The 17,867-nt window shown below is 40.2% G+C and overlaps 1 protein-coding gene across 3 annotated transcripts in view; it reads left to right on the top strand.

The window, feature by feature from the left end:
* The window catches only part of EIF3H (eukaryotic translation initiation factor 3 subunit H), an 85,672-nt gene extending 73,039 nt beyond the window's left edge, over window positions 1-12,633 (top strand). For 2 of the 3 annotated variants that reach the window (XM_081111559.1, XM_081111560.1), the window contains 3 exons: window positions 6,945-7,065; window positions 10,371-10,503; window positions 12,383-12,633. In XM_081111559.1, coding sequence (XP_080967685.1) covers window positions 6,945-7,065; window positions 10,371-10,503; window positions 12,383-12,480 — 352 coding nt within the window. In that variant the 3' untranslated portion in view covers window positions 12,481-12,633. The remainder of the gene's footprint in view (window positions 1-6,944; window positions 7,066-10,370; window positions 10,504-12,382) is intronic. The other variant, XM_081111561.1, reaches the window with a different exon arrangement.
* The last annotated feature ends 5,234 nt before the right edge of the window (window positions 12,634-17,867 follow it).

The raw sequence follows: 17,867 nt of genomic DNA, 5'->3' as shown, positions 1-17,867 counted from the left end.
AGCACATTTGGAGGTTACTAAGACATGTAACAACATGTAGTACTTGTCCTGCCTTGCTAAGATCCCAGGAAAAATGCCAAACTGATAAAGTGAAGCATTGTTTGAATACAAATTAGTTCCTGTTCTAGCAACCCTCCGCTGCCTTTGCTGGATCATTTTTGCTCTGATAAGGTAAATGCCCGTAGGGGAGGGTTTTTATTTGGCTCAGAGTTATTTATTGTACATTGCCCTCAGAGGCTATGTTACTATGTCTAGATATTTAATAATGCTCGGGAGAAAAACAAAAAAGTACTTTTTTCTTTTACTGGCGGCTCTTGCCCTTGTTCAGATGCAGACTTTATTAGTAGAAAGCTTCCCGTTTGATTTCCAGCTAAACTTAGAATTTTCTGGACCTGACACTGTCTTGCTATCTTAGACAGTGGTGACATAATTTCCTTCAAGTGGCTGCTTTGGCTATGTAGTTGCTAAGGTTATTTATTATATTGGTAAAACACTGACTGAAGTGTTCCAAAACAGATAGTTTCCTTTATGAAATTACTGTCCTCCCCTCCCCCCCTCATTTATTCTCTTAACAGAAATATGAATAGATTCCTATATATAGCTTCTCTTCAAAGCCCTTTAGGCTTGATATTAGTAATTGTTTTATGGTGGGTGGAGGCTAACAACAGATACATATAGTGAAATTAAATGGACAGAGTCAGTAATCAATCAATATGCATTTGTTTGAATGTTTTTTTTAAGCAACCATTTTAGAACAAAAGCTCAATTATTTATCAGTTTTCAGTTATCCCAGATAGAAGCTTGTACAACAGAACAATATAGGATTCTTTGTTATAAAACAAGTGCGATAAACCCAAAGGACCAGAGAGCCCGGTGTCTTCTCCAGTGTCTGGGATGGGCAGAACTGTGGTTGAAGTGCCACTTTTCATTGCATGATTGTGCCACAGGCCCAGAAAGTCTTCACAGGGGAAGGAGAAGGAAACTGGATGGTGAAGGAGCGCTAGGTGAGACAGCCAGGTTTCGAGACTAATTTGGCACTAAAGAATACGCCGTTTAACTGCAAACATAGCCATAGTAATTCTCCAGTTCGTCTCTTTAAGGAGGTCATATTTTTCTTTACTGCTTTACAAACCCACTCGGCACACCTGTATTTAAGGCTTTGGGCTAAGAACCTTTTTCAGCAGGGTTACAATTTGATGAATTTAAGTATATAGTTATATAAAAATTCTGAATTTACTATGTGAAAGCTTTTGCTTATATAATTTATGTCTTCACCTTTTCCCAAGCTTCCTTACTGAGCACACAAAACACATTTAGCCCTTCTGTGCTTTAGCATTACCAGTGGCCTGTGATGTTTGCTTATCCAAAGCGTCAGCTCTAAGGGCCAAGAAAAGGTTCCCAATTCTCCATAGCTGCCAAGATCTTCTAGACAAATACTTCATGATAGTGTTTATCTTCTGTATTTTGTGTGAAATAAGGAGAGAGGCCTTTTGCTCTTCATGTTACATTATTTTAAGAGTAAATTGGTATTCCTGTTGGGAGAGAAAACTTGAAGCAGAGCTTATGTCAGTGGACTGTTAAATTGACCCAAATTGATAATACTACTTTAAAAACTTTGTTCATCTCAAATTTTAATTTATAACATTAATCAGACCAGTTGCCATAAATTTTTTTTCTAAGAAACCGCATCAGAAATTATTCTTAAGCATCTCCTTAAACATTTTGCTTGATCTTGCTTTTCACAACTCATACGTGGATACCAATTCATTGATTTACCTGGTAAATTTGCCTGTGTTGTGAATAAAACATACTACAGTTCCTTTCATTTAAAAAATTCTAATTTTATTAGATGAAAGTTCTAGTAATAGCTATTTTATAACAGCTTTTATTAATTTTTTAAAAAATGTGTTGCATAAGCCTTGAGCTTTTCACACATGAAAAAAACGATTGTTTTTAGTTGCTTTTAAAAAAAAAGTAAACGAAGGGTGGGCATCATACTTTAAAGGTAAATTGATACTCTAGCCAGAACCGACTTATCATTGCATGTCTTGGTTGACATCTGTTTAAGTTATCTGTGTTCAGTTCTTTGTTTCCTTGGCAATAAAAGAAAAGGCTATTTTATTGGAACTCCTAACAATAACTCCCTGTTTTAGAATTCTAGTTGAACTAGTACTGAAAAGATCCCCATAAAATTGCCCTTGGTAATGGACCTGTGATTTCCTGGTATCTGTGAAATAGTTATATATTACACTTAATTCCTTTTGCCTTACAAAGACTATTGTGTAGATTTTTTAGACTTTTTTGTTTGTTTGTGTTCTTTTACTATAATTGCATTTACCTGTAATACATAATGATAGTACTTTTTTAAAGACAGTTTTTGGTGGAGAGGAAGGGTTTATTCTAGTAATACCTTTCTCATTGCTACAGTGTAGTCAGCCTCCAAGATTTAAGCTCTAGAAACAAATCTTTCTCTGCATCTGACAGTAACTTGCCTTCATGGTTTTTCTCCATTGTCAATGTGCACCCCCATTCTCACCTCCCCAGTTACCTGCTCATAGGATTGATGGTGAACTTTCTCTTTTAATGGTTCCACTTACAGACATAAATGACTTATTTAACAGCTATAACCGTGTAGTTAATTGTGGCATTTCTTGCATTTAATATCATTTGGGGGCCCTCAATTCTTCTAAAATGAGATTAAATGCAAGAAATGCTATAATTAACTTAGGCCAGTCCCAGCCCTGCCTCTCCTGCCTTCTCAGTATCCGAATTTTTTCCTCTGCCCTCCTTTCTCAGATATCTTCAGTTTCTCTGGGCTATTTCTTTTCTACTATGTTTATTGACTTGTTTTTCCCAATTTTAGAAATTTTTGAAAATGTTTAACTCTTCAGAAAAATAATACAGTGAACACTCATATCCCTTTACCTAGATTCACCAGTTGTGTATCTTGCCACATTTGCACTGGCTCTCTATCTACTACATACATTAAAAATGTGTATTCCACCCCATACCCCAACCATTTGAAAGAAAATTACAGACATTGACTCTTAACCCCTAAAGACTTGAAGTGCATCTCTTAAGAATAAGGACATTTAAACTTGTTTAAGTCTGTCTCATTTTAAAATTGAAGTTACAAAAAGAACATCTTTTGAACGCATGCCATTATTATCCATTTCCTTTCACCTTTTGCTTCATTTTCTTTTTTTTTTATAGTCAAATTTTTTAATAGAATTTTCTACATGTTGTGTGTTTTCTCATTTCCCACTTATCTTCAACACTTAGTGCTCCATCTATTCTGTGTTGTTGGAGCTCTCACTAAAGTCACAGAAGATGCTTTTATCACTATAACCCTTTCTTCCTGAAATAGTTTCTTTGGAGTCTGAAACCTTAGCTCCTTATTCCCCATGGTGAGCCCTCTTCTGCCCATCCCTGAATATCCGTGTTCCTCGGGTCTGTCTTCCCCGTGTGCACTCCTGGAGTGACTTCATCTGACTCCCACATCTCTGCCTTCGGCCAGGACCTCATTATTTCTGCTCCTCATTCCTCTCACAGTCTCCTAACATCCTGCTTTTAACCTTTCCCTTTTTCATTGGAGTGATCTTGCTAAATGCAAATTATATGTTCCTCTTACTCCTTTGCTTAAACTTTTTTTCCTCCAATTAAGGATTAGAGTGTAACCCTTAGTATTTAACAGTGCTGGCGAAGTTAGTATGTGCTTGCTTCTAAGAGTCTCTGTGCTGTGACTGTGTCTGCCTTAGTTTCATTGCTCTTTATTTCCTCTGATCTTGCCCTTTTTCTGCTCTCCTGGTGTATGAATTATTGTAGTTCCTCAAGTGCATTGTGCTTTTTCATGGGAGTCTCTGAATATGCTGCCTGTGCCTAGTATTTGCAGTGACCCCTCCTGCCTTCCTTATTTGTCTCCAACTCCCATTTCCAACTCCTCTTCAAAATCTCAAAATTCAGCAGTCACATAATTCAGAAAGTCTCATCTGATCTACCAAACTATCTTTTATGCTTCTGTTCTGTTATAGCAGTTATCACCACTGTGTTATATTTATCTTTTTGCCTTCCTCTCGCTAGAATGTGTTGAATGCAACAGTGGCATACAGAGTGTAACCCTTCGTATTTAACAGTGCTGGCAAAGTTAGTATGTACTTGATAACGTGTTGGAAGGATACGTGGGAGATAACACAATATTGTTAAATTTTATCCCTGAAGTTATTTGGAAAACAGTGTGACTATATAATGAAATGGACCAGAACATTTGATTAGCTATGGGGAAACAAAGTTGAAAGTGATTCACAAAATTACAATGAAATAAGATAAATAGGAAATAAAGCTTTAATTTGAAAAAAAAAAAAAAAAAGCACTTGATTCTTAGACAGGTTAATTCACTTGGCCAAGGTTATGTAGGTAGTGCCAGACCTGGGTTTAAACGGCAAATTGATTTACACACACACACACACACCAGCAGACACACCAGTTCTATGCTCTTCTATTTAAGGAAGAGCCAAAAACTTTCTAATTTTCTTCAAGTTATAGATGGAATCCATATAGAATTCATATTTTAACTGGATTTACTTTGATTCATTCCCAGTATTTCCAGTCTCTGTCTTCCTCAGCTTTCCCCTTCTCTGGATGCTAAAACCAACCATGCAATTGCTTAAAGCAGGAAACTGGGAGTCCGCCTTGATTCTTGATTCCCTGCTCAGTTCTGCACACTTTTCTCCATGCTCACTGCCCCACCCTAGGCCAAGCCAGCTCTGTTTGTCTCTGTACTACCACAGGAGAGGTGGCGTGTGTAGTTTTAAAAGTAGAGATAAAATTCACATAGAATAAAACCCACCATATTAGCCATTTTAAAAAGTACAATTCATTGGTTTTTAATGTACTCAAAGTGTTGTGCAACCATCACCACTAATTCCAGAACATTTTCATCACCCTGAACCAGACACCCTTACTCCCTAAGCAGTCACTCCTCCTTCCCCATCCCCTGGCCACACTGATTACTTTCTGTCTGTATGGATTGCCTATTCTGGATGTTTCATATAAACGGAACCATTATAGTAAGTGGCCTTTTATATCTGGCTTCTCTCTTAGTGTAATGTTTTTCAGTTTCACTCATGTTCAGTACTGCATACTTTTTATGACTCAGTAGTATTCTGTTGTACAAATAAAGCACAATTTATCCATTCATCCTTTGATAGACATATGGGGTTTTTCCACTTTTTGGTTGTTATGAATAATGCACCTATTAACATGCATGTACAAGTTTTGGTGTGAGCATGTTTTCAGTTCTCGAGAATATATCGAGGTGTGGAATTGCTGGGTCATCTATTAACTCTATGTTTAACTTTCTGAGGAACCATCAAACTGTTTTCCACAGCAGCTGCACCATTTTTTTTTATTCTTACCACAATGTATGAGTGTTCCAGTTTCTCTACATCCTTGCCAGGGTCCACAATAGACTCTTAACTGGTTCCCTGGTTCCTACAGTCCAGTCTGTTCTCTGCATGGCAGGCAGAGTGGTCTTCTTTCTTTCTTCCTTTCCTGTCCTGTCCTGTCCAAAATTTTAGAGGAGGAAGAGAGAAAGAGAAACTTCCATCAGTTGCCTCCCACAGCCAGGCTATGTGCCTGACCAGGAATTAACCCGCCACCTTTTGTGTAAGGGGCGATGCTCCAACCAGCTGAGCCACAACAGTCAGGGCCAGAGTGGTAATTTTAAAATTTAAGGCAAAACACGTCACAGGCATGTAGAACTCCAGGGCAGCATTCACCTGAAGGTGAAGAGTCTCATTCACACTGTTAATTAATGGGCCCTGTGTGGTGCAGCTGATGACTTCCCATATGTGCTTGTCTGAGCTCTCTACCCTATCACTGTGCTCCAGCCATGCCCATCCTCTTCTTTTTATCTGTCTAGTTCTCTTCCATGTCAGGCCTTCAGCTGGGTGCTTTCTTCCACCTTCATTCTTCCTTGCCTGGCTGATTCCTCTAATCCTTGCTTTCACCCTGTCTTCTCCTTAGAGTGATATTCTGGCCGTACTACTTAAAGTGTCTCTCTACTTCCCCCTTTCTTTCTCCTCATCCCCCATCAATTAATAAGCTCAGTGAATACAGAGACCATGAATGTCTCATTCACTGTTGTCTCCCTGTATGCTAACACTGAAATGGGACATAATTGGTTTTCAATGAATGAATGAGTGCTGTTTGTCAGCTAGTTGCTTTATAGTACACACATGTAGTAGCAGGCCTTCCCATGGCAGGAGGTAGTTGCAGGCAGAAATCAGTATGATGGTTGCCATCCTAGCTGGGACATCAGTGACGCACATAAAGTGACGTGCATTAGTTTCATGTTATAAGAAGGTTTTGGTAAATGAGATGCAGTAGAAATTTTTGGAGAAGGAAAGAAGTATAAGCGACTACATTACAGATTCTAGGAAGGGCAAGAGGAAAGGAGCCCCCTTTCTTGCTTCACTTGGCTTTACAGAATCAATGCTGCTGCTGCTGCTAATTTAGAATCTACTAGATAGAGACATCGTGTGCCAGAAGTCTTAGTCTGTTTGCATGGTTCTTCCTTCCAATGGTTGCCGATTTAAATGTTCTGGAGCACAGTTTGGGGAAGGGGATGCTAAGGAAAGGGGCTCAGGAGTACTGAAACTTGGTTGTAAAGAAAGTATTCATTGGTAATATCCTGCCAGGTGTGTTGAACAGTTCCTACCCTGACATGCGAATGCTCTGACAGAAGGAAGCTGAGCTATTTCAGATATGGAAGGTTGAATACCAACCTGACTCAGATTCTTTCCTCTACCCTTGCTTTCAAGTATACTGGGCTCCTATTCTTTTAGCAAATGGCAGGTAGGTTTAATATCTCAGAACTCTTCAGAGCAGTGGCAGAACCATAACTTGAAAACATGACATGTCATTATATTTACTTTACGTTTCAGCAATCATTTGGGAAAGACTCTACAGTTGCTGATGGACAGAGTGGATGAAATGAGCCAAGATATAGTTAAATATAATACATACATGAGGAACACGAGTAAACAGCAGCAACAGAAACACCAGGTTGGTATTACAGAAAAATTTGACAAACAGAATTCATTTCTAAGTACGATGCTTCAAGAGTCATCTTCAAAGACCTAAATTAACTCTGATAAAGCATTGAGATATAAAGCGAGTAGCTCTATATCATATCTAAAAAGATTATTCTTTATGTAGTATGTTCCTAATATGTTATTTATAAGTTGTACTTAAAAATACCTGTCTTAGAGAGCAAGTGTATAAGCTCAAAGTGTAATGCCAAGGTTATGCAAATAAGAGTTACATTTATTGAGAAAATCAGAGGCAAAGAGATTCTAGAGTGTCACAGCTCATTTCTTTACTAACTATAATTGGTTTGGTAGTGGCTCATTGCAGCATAGTTAGCAATCTTCAGTTCATTTAAAAAGCTGAGCTATTGTGATTAAGAGCAAGCAATTTTGATAGGAAATAATAGACCAACTGCTGTGAAATAGATGGTATAATATAGATAAAAATCCTAGAATTACCTGAAGACTCTCATATACACATATACTGCTATGACCATTTAACTTTTTCTTTATTAGCGTTGCTGAAGGCCACATGATTTTCACAGTTCCTGGAATGTTGTTTTGGGGCTATATTGCTCTGCAATGTTTTTAATATTTGATTCATAGATAAGTGGATTCCAGAATGTTTATATGGGAAAGTGTTTGTATATAACTATTTTGTGTTCATTAAAATGCACTTTAAACTAGATGTTAATAGTAGAATTCTAAGATTAAGTGGTTCTGAGAGAGTTGTATTAAAAATATTTTTATATCAGTGTTCATTTATTTAGTGAAATTTAAATTCTTTGTTTCTGCCATACTTAGAATTATAAACACGCATATAAATCTATAAAGTATTTTAGCTGAAAAAAATGGTGGTGAAGATGATGATGGTGAAAATATCTGATAAACTGAGGGGGGAAAATACTCCACCTGGGCTGTCAAATTGAAAAATCTGTCACCTATGAGACTATTGATTCTGAAAACCAATCTTACAAATATTTTTCAGATTTCTAATCTGTTTTAAATTTTTGTGTTTGATGTTTATTCTTACTGACTATTCATAACCCCTACTAAGTATAGGAATCTTTGCAAAGCAAGTTACTTATCTACTTTAGGAAGAGCTGTCATTTCTCTTGGTTTTGTAGGACTCCAAGAACTTAAAATTTTAAGACACTGTGTGGGATGTTATTTTCCCCTGCTTTTGTAAGCAATCTACAACCATGAGCTCTTGATTGTGATAAGTTTGTAGGTGATCTATACCTTTATTTATATCCCCACCTTCTCTCCAGAGAATTGTAGGAATCCAGAGTTTGAATGAAAGTTTTGGAAGCATTATCTGAGCTAATATTCATTCTTAGCTATAGACGTAAAGCACGGGTTTATCTGATATTAATACTAATAGTAATTAGTAGTATAATAATAGTGATGATGCTAAAATAATCTATATCCTACCTAATAATAAACATGGTAATTAACCGTAACTTCGCTGCCCTTCCCATTGGCTAATCAGCAAGATAATGCAAATTAACTGCCAACCAAGATGGCGGCCGGCAGCCAGGCACCTGAAGCGAACAGGAGGCTTGCTTGCTCCAGTGATGGAGGAAGCCAAGGTTCCCCGCCTGCCGCTGCTGGCCTCTGAGCTTGCACTCTAAGCAACTATGTTGCAATTATAGAAGTTAAACAGTCCCCAGAAACCTGCTTTCAGCTGTCAGAGCTGGAGCGAGTAGGACCGAAACAGTGTTACAATTATAAAATCCAAACAAACCCTAGATTCCTGCTTTCAGCAGCCGAGGTCTCAGAGCTGGAGCCGAGCCTCAGAGCTAAAGCCGGCTCTCAGCTCCAGTGACAGCCATAGAAGGTAAATAAATCCCAGAATAAAAGAAAAAAAGGAGAGGTTGGGAGCTTCAGTCACCTGCCAGCCTGAAAACGGCTCTCAGCCCCTCACCCAGACTGGCCAGGAACCCCAGTGGGGACCCCCACCCTGAAGGTGGTGTGACCAGCTGCAAATAGCCATCATCCTCCAGGCTGGCCAGGCACCCAAGCGGGACCCCCACCCTGAAGGGGGTGTGACCAGCTGCAAACAGCTGTCATCCCCTCACCCAGACTGGCCAGGCACCCCAGTGGGGACCCCCACCCTGAAGGGGGTGTGACCAGCTGCAAATAGCCATCAGCCCCTCACCCAGGCTGGCCAGGCACCCAAGCGGGACCCCTACCCTGATCCGGGACACCCTTCAGGGCAAACCAGTCAGCCCCCACCCGTGCACCAGGCCTCTATCCTATATAGTAAAAGGGTAATATGAAAACTGACCCTAACAGCAGAAAGACTGGGAATGACTGGTCACTATGACACATACTGACCACCAGGCGGCAGACTCTCAATGCAGGAGCTGCTCTCTGGTGGTCAGGTTGCTCTCACATGGGAGGAGCTCTGCTCAGCCACAAGCCAGGCTGATGGTTGCCAGTACAGCGGTGGTGGTGGGAGCCTCTCCTGCCTCCTCAGCAGCGCTAAGGATGTCCGACTGCAGCATAGGTCTGCTCCCCGCTGGCAAGTGGACATCCCCCAAGGGCTGCCGGGCTGCCAGAGGGATGTCTGATTGCCATTTTAGGCCCAATCCCCCAGGGAGTGGGCCTAAGCCAGCAGGTGGTCATCCCCTGTGGGGTCCCAGACTGCGAGAGGGCACAGGCCGGGCTGAGGGCCCCCCCCCCCAGTGAACATATTTTTGTGCACCGGGCCTCTAGTGAATATATATAAAAGCCTAAGCGACTGTCCAGCTGTCTGACCAATAGCTATGATGCACAATGACCACCAGTGGGCAGATGCTCTACACAGGAGCTGCCAAGCTGTGGTGAACATTATCATCAGTATTGTTGTTTTGGTCAGTAGGGATAAAGTTGAAAGAATTCCCAATGTGGTAGTTCCATTTCTTAGTTACTAAGATTAAGATGACTCGTACTTACAATGCTGTCATTTACCCCATTGTCATAAATGGTCATGTTTCTCCCTTTGATGCACTGACTAATCCTGAGCTGCTTTGCCTTGTAAGCCTCCTGTTTCTCACATAATCGGTTGTGTTTTTCCAAATCGTTAGTCATAGACTCTTAAAGCTCAGAGTGACTGGAATTTACAGCAAAGGAATTTTCTTCTAAGGTTGCAATATTTAGTCTCTTAGAAGCAAGAGTTACCAAGAATTAACCCTGATAAACCAGATTGGAATTCAGAGCTGTGGTCACACTGAGGGAGGTCTTTCTTTCTCCTCTGGTAGAGAAAAATAACCAAGTCCTTTACCCTCTGAACTTTAGTATCAGCAGCGTCGCCAGCAGGAGAACATGCAGCGCCAGAGTCGAGGAGAACCCCCACTTCCTGAGGAGGATCTGTCCAAACTCTTCAAACCACCACAGCCTCCAGCCAGGATGGACTCTTTGCTCATTGCAGGTACTGTCAGCCAGCGCAAATGTGGCCGTTTTCTCTGTTCTTTAGAAAGTAGGCGGCAGAAATTTGAAAAAACAGAATGTACATCATAAAAGCTAGTGCATTTAACATGGTTGAATGACGAATTTGAGTCTAGTACCTGCAATTTCTGAAATTAAAGAATTTGTCAGTCTTTTATTTTCCAGGTCCTTTCAGTGCTTCACTGTGTTTCTCCGAACATTTTTGAGATGGCATTATAAACTCTGTAAAATGGGAAGGTTTTATTTGTGTTATCTTCATGGGAAGTAAGAAAACCTTTTTACAGTCTCGTAATGTAGCAGATCCTTTAGCTGGAGCCTTTTGCTTTTCCTGTTGGAGCACAGCACTGAGCCCAAGTCTGTGTGGGAGTTTGAATTGAATTGAGTTTTCTGACTCAACAGCAGAGTGTTTCCCTTACTTAGACTTAAATTGTAGCAACACGAATGCAATTCTGGATGGACTTGCTCTGGGGTTACTTAACATTTAACACCTCCTTTAAGTGGTAGAGTTTTTATTTCCTACTCTAGGACTTGATTTAGAATATTTAACATTCATGATCTTACTAGCTATAAATAACTTACTTCTATATAAACATTAAATACTGTTCGATTCACTACCTTATTTCTATATACACGTTAAATACTGTTAGAGGCATTTATTGGAGTAAAAATCCTACGCAAAGAAAAGCTGATCTTGCCTGAACCGATTTGGCTCAGTGGATAGAGCGTCAGCCTGCGGACTCAAGGGTCCCAGGTTTGATTCCGGTCAAGGGCATATACCTTGGTTGTGGGCACATCCCCAGTAGGGAGTGTGCAGGAGACAGCTGATCGATGTTTCTCTCTCATCGATGTTTCTAACTCTCTATCCCACTCCCTTCCTCTCTGTAAAAAATCAATAAAATATACTTAAAAAAAAAAAAAAAGAAAAGCTGATCTTTTACAATTTCCATTGATATATTTATATTGATCTATTTTTAGGGTGGAGGAAAATCTAAATTCTATAAAGCTTTCTTGTACCCACATAAATTAAATTTGGGAAACTGAGACACATTCCTTACTTAAGGTCCAGTGCAAGCAGAATTGTATTTCTCATACTTTCAGAAAGTATGTAATTATTGCAGCAGTTTAGATCATTAGTTTTATGACTTAAAAGCAGTGTGTGTCCTTTCTTCATGGGGATTCTGTCTGCTCTGCTCTGTGGTGGTTTTGGGGGCGGAGGAGTGCTCAGTGTTTCCAGAGCACAGACTGGAAACCACTGTACTTGCTCAGGCCTGGGTCAGCTGGGTCGGTGTAGCTTGCTGTTCTTTCCACCTGCTACCAAGACCAGTGCTGTTTTCTACCTTGTACAGTGTTGGTTTCAGCTACACAGTCAGCACATTTTGATTGACAGCTAATATGTTCTTAACTACTGATGATCTTTTTGAAAGTTGTAATTTTTCTTCTCTGTGTAACCAAGAGCAGAAGATAGCTTAAGATTCTCAACCTGTGGGTCGCGACTTGGGGGTCCAACAACCCTTTCACAGGGGTCGCCTAAGACCATCGGAAAACATATATAATTACATATTGTTTTTGTGATTAATCACTATGCTTTAATTATGTTCAATTTGTAACAATGAAATTGGGGGTCACCACAACATGAGGAACTGTATTAAAGGGTCGCGGCATTAGGAAGGTTGAGAACCACTGCTTAAGAACATCTAACCTTTATTATCTCTATGGAAAAATAGAATTGATTCTTATATCCTCTTAACCCAAAACAAAATACTGGTGGTTCTGTGCTGTGTTGATCTTCTTGTTTGAGTTCCAGATCATTTTATAATTTGAGGAACATTACAATTCTTTCTCTCACTTTCCCAAATGCACAGGCCAGATTAACACTTACTGCCAGAACATCAAGGAATTCACTGCCCAGAACTTAGGCAAACTCTTCATGGCCCAGGCTCTCCAAGAATACAACAGCTAAGAAAAGGAAGTTTCCAGAAAAGGAGTTGATGTGGACTCTTGAGATCACAATGGTGCAGCTCTTGGAAGAAATATATTTGTATCTTGAAAAGTCTTCTAGTCAATAATAAAATATTAATTAAACAATCTTGAGTGCTTGCTCATTTGGATTGAGACATATTAGTTGCTTATTTTTGTCTTCCTTCTACCTATTTATTTCCAAAATATAAAAATCTTCACCAGAAATTTCACCAGGCTCTGACCTCCATCCATCACTTTGGCTACCCCTGGGCTGCCACTTCTCAACCACACAGTCCAATACTGCTTGTCCCAACTCCTGACCCAGAGGCCTGGAACCCAGTGTGAATCCTAGCACTTCATCATCGCTCAAGCCCCTGGAATCCCAGGCTCCATGTCTTCGCCCCATCGGCCTCCCCACAACCCCCCTGCAGGCCTGGAATCGCTCAGGGAGCTTCCCAGAGGTCCACCTTTTTGTTTCCTCAGGTGATAGTTGGCCAGTCCTCATGCCCATAGACCACTGGGCACAGGTATTTAAAAGAAATCACTTTACCAAAGGACTATTTTGTATGACAACAAAATTCTTTCTGCGTGTATTTTTAAATTTAGAACTTCATATTTATCCTTTTCATACCATGATATAAATTCTGCTAAAAGCAGGTTTTGGGGAAGGAAGGAAGATTTGGGAAGACAGTAGTACATTGGAGAAAAACTACTTTATTAATTTTGAGTTTGAAAGGTCATCAAAGATCCTGCTGTTTGTGTAATTCCACAGTCAGACTTACCTGCTGGTGGCGGTGTGCCTGTGCTACTTGTGATTTTCACCTTGGAGATGTAGATCCTGGAAGATCATAGGAAGGAGTGGACAAAGGGTAAGAAGGTAAGAATTCTCTTTTTCAACAACATTGTTTTGGAAGCACCGAGGGGCTCTGGGATCAGGCAGCCTGATCAATGTCTGGCTCTTTTCCCTTTAGTGTGTCCTTAGACCAGTTGCTTAGCCTCGCTTGGGTGAAGCACACAGCACAGAGGTGGTATTTAGCAGACACTCGAGGCTATTTGGGCTATGGGGTTATTAGCAGGTTTTTGCTTTAAAAAAGCTCAGGTCCTTGATCACTGTAGAAACCAAACATTTGCTCACGTGTGATTTGTTATTTGAATCAACACCCGTTTGAGCATTACTGTTAGGCAGAGGGGTATTATCGGTAAACAAAACTGGCCATGGTCCCTGCCCTTGTGGACTATATATATATACTCTGTTGGTTACCTTCCCTGCATTCTAATCGCCTGGACTTGGAATACATACTATTGAGTTGAACAAAGCACCCTTCAAGTAACAGCAAAATGAAGAAAAATCAGTTCAAACATAAGCTTAATTACTCTTTTCCTCCTGGTGTACGATTAATTTAACAAAATTCAATTATGTTTTTTAAAGGTGTGATTTAAAAAAATTTTTTTGTGTGTAAATTCCATATGACTGTTTAGATACCCATAACTCAGTAATACGTGAGTACATGGTTAATGGGAGATTGCAGTCATTTTTGAATTAGGAATTACTGTGGTGGGAAAACTGTTTAGGAAAACATGTCAATGGAAATTAAGTTTCCACAGTATGTAGCGTTAGGGAATAACTTCTGTTCTGCATTTGATGTGAGTGCTGCATTCTGACATTTTTCAGGAACAAATACATGTGGTTCATTTTCTATAAATATTTGCAGTTTCTTCAAGTTGAAATGAGAAAAGCTCATAAACTGAGTACCAGGTCTAATAAATCATTCACTTAAGAACAGAAAAGACAGAGAAATCTAGTATGTTAATCTAAACGAAAATTATTAGTCAAGAAAGTAAAAACGTTTGCCATTAACCCCGTAATCATTGATAATGCCTTATAAGATTTTAGAAAACAGATTATGCTTCATTAAAAAATACCTGAAGGGCCGAAACCGGTTTGGCTCAATGGATAGAGCGTCGGCCTGTGGACTGAAAGGTCCCAGGTTCGATTCCGGTCAAGGGCATGTACCTGGGTTGCGGGCACATCCCCAGTGGGAAATGTGCAGGAGGCAGCTGATCGATGTTTCTCTCTCATCGATGTTTCTAACTCTCTATCTCTCTCCCTTCCTCTCTGTAAAAAAATCAATAAAATATATTTAAAAAAAAAATACCTGAGGGAATGAATAATGAATCTTGAGACTGCCCAAAATACCTTATCCTTTTAATATCGAGGTAAAGTAAAACCTTTTTTTCCTCATTTTTGAAAATTGAGATGTGGTTATCTAATATTGCCCTAATTAATGGAGGTTGTTGTGATTTCTCATTTACAGAATCTAAATATTTCATATTTAGTGTCTTCTAAAATGTTACTCCATTCATGCTTTTTATAATGTTCTTTAGAAAACCTACATTGGCTTCACTTTCAAATTGTGCTGGCATTGAACTCTGGTGTGGATATCAGGATGTTATGAAATAACTTCTTATTTGAGTTGTAAACTCCATTTTTATAGTAAACATTCCTCATTTAAATTAAATATATGATATACCATTTATCAATTGTTTCCCTTTCTTTTCTCACTGGGCATCTTTTGCTATCATAGTTCTTTCATAGAAATGGAGCAAGGGTGCTTAAAGGGATAATACTAAATGGGGCCAACCAAAATAGCTACAGGGCTTGTTTTAACAGAGCATCCTCCCTTATTTGGGATGTATGGAAGGGCTGACAGTGGTTAGTAGATAAGTAGCGAAGGGAAGGTGCAGATGTGTGCCTATCATATTAATGCTGACACAGGTGAGGGGAAAGCAGTGGATGGTTTATGCATCCCCTGACCCAGGGCTGCACTGGAGTAGTGAGAACCTGCTTGTGTCTGAACCTCTGGATGGATTGGGTTGATCTGACTCCAAGTTACTCAAGACTGGGCATGAGTAGGTGGAGATCCAGAGCCTCTAGGAGGTACAGTGCATTGGAACAAACAGTTGTGCCCTCATTCCCACAGCCTTGAGCTTTTTACATAGATGACACTCCCTATAATGCACCTTAAGCCTGCTTGTTCCACAGCTCCTGGCAGTGCCCAGTATGGCTGTACTTACTTCTCAGTGGTGATTTTAGGGATGCAGTCCCTGGATGCAGAAATGGCTTTCCAGGGCCACCACTCCCACATTGGGGAGTGTGGACCACCTTGTAGGGATTTAGTCTACCCCAAACATTTCTTGATCTGTATCCTCCTCGTTCTCATGGGCCACTCAATCATATGAAGTTTTTTAGAGTCACAATTTGATTTCATGGGATTGATGTTAGAATTCCTTACAACTGTGAGGCCTCCATTTTGAATCCTTGAATCAGTGGCAAGCCATCTACCAAAGATGGGATGCAGCCTCGGGCCTCACTAATGTAAGTATTCCCAGGAACATTCGTGATCTGCAGGGATAGTGGATGGGGTGCTGAATCCATGCTTCTTGGAAGTTCCTTTTAACAGGTTGCAGATACATATTTAGTTTCTTTCCATGTGCATCTTGTCCCCTTGAAAAGTATAAGAAAGTTCTGATCCACTGGTCTTGTGCTACAAAGAAAGGTAAAAAGATGACTTTCTGTTTTAATCCAAAAATTACTGATTTTATGTTTGGACAAAAGTGAGGGACTCTACCATTTCTTTTAAAAAGAATATATATTTTTATTGATTTTAGAGATAGGGAAAGAGAAAGAAACATCAATGATGAGAGGAAATCAGCTGCCTCCTGCATACCCACTGGGGCCCGAGCCTGAAACCTGGGCATGTGCCCTGATCAGGAATCGAACCGTGACCTCCTGGTTCATAGGTCAATGCTCAACCACTGAGCCATACCAGCCAGGCTCCTACCATTTCTTCCTCAAACCTGTAACAATGCAGGGTGGCCCATTTCCAAGCATCCTTATTTAAAATAACTCGGTCATCTCAGATTGCAGCAGGGATATATTCTTGCTTCTGGCATTTGTGTCAACCCAAAGACATAAACTCAGGTGTCACTACTACTTCCGTAATATTTTTTTTTCATTGACCCCTCTCCAGGGCACAGCCGTTTCTGGCATCTTCCATCTTCCTCTGTGGCCATGGAGGCAGAGGGTTTGTTTAACTTCCAGCAATGTTTACTACTTCTGACAGCAAATGGTCCTTGCCTTTTCTTCCTGGACCGTAGTCTCTATTGCCAGTGTTTTACTTTGTATGTATTGGAAACGGTTCTTGTTTTGTCAAATCCCCTGGGTAATCTTTCCCCACCTTTGTTTATCTTGTCATTTGGCTTAATTCATTCCTAAAGTCAATCTGCATGTGATTCCTTAGTTTTGATTCTTTACCCTTCTCTATTTTGAGGTTTTTAAATTGCATTTCATTTTTTTAAATAGCTGCAAAGATTTAATTTTTTTTTGCCCTGATCTAATCATGCCTCTCCGAATGCCATAATTCTGCAATCAGGCGGGCGAGTGTCCCAATAACCTCATCCCCGATATCACAATGGTGAGGGTCTCTTTCTCTTTGATGCGTACAGCTCCCATTATTGCTAATGAAAGGTCTTCATGTGCATTAAGGGGAAACTAGTCCTCTAATGAGATACAGAGAGGAATTGCAGCTGGTGATTTCCACTTCTAGCCACTGTACTATAACAGAAACGCACTCTCAGGAGGCAATGGGCCAGAGAAATACAAAATGCATGTGCTGCCTATGTAAAATATCCAGTCTGGTCTTAATGGATGGGCGCCATTGTTTTGGCTTGTGGTTTCTGATGTTTCATATCTGCCAAGGGGGACCCCTATTATGGAGGCAAAGACCCTGATACTTGGAGAAGAAAGTGAATAGACTAATTACGTTGTATTTGAAGCAGCTTTTAAGAACAATCTTCAACATTAATATCTTACAGTTCACAAAGCACTTGTATAATTTCTCATTTGGAAGGAAATGGGAAAGGGACACAAATGTGTTGCGTAGTCAATGTGCTTGGTACTGAGAATACAAAAGGGAGGAGAATTACTGCTCAGGGATGGTGAAATCCGACTTCAAAAACATGATTAGAGCTAACACACTCCTAGGAGACGGGGCCAGGACCAGAGCTCAGGTCTTGGGTTCTCTGACCAGTGAGTAAGTGGCACAACCTCTGTAATAATACTTTGTTTCAAAATAGCTTCCAATTTGGGGAACTGTTTCACTCCCTAACTCACCCCACCCCCTAAATGCAGAGGATCCCAGTGATGAGTTCCCAATGTCCATGTGTATCATTGGACCCTCGTGGACACCTCGCCCAATCAGTAACCCCTTTCTGGTGAACAAGAATTGAGATTGAGGGAGCCCATTGTCCATCTCGTCTCACTTCCTGAGAATATCTAACCCCTGGTTAAGCCCTTTGTAACCAAGGGCCGAGAAGCTGTGAAGAGCA

The sequence above is a fragment of the Myotis nattereri genome (genome assembly GCF_964212035.1).
Source record: "Myotis nattereri genome assembly, chromosome: 17".
In the NCBI taxonomy this organism is placed as follows: Eukaryota; Metazoa; Chordata; class Mammalia; order Chiroptera; family Vespertilionidae; genus Myotis; species Myotis nattereri.
Note: the sequence above shows the minus strand (reverse complement) of the source record. Positions and strands in the feature narration are given on the sequence as shown.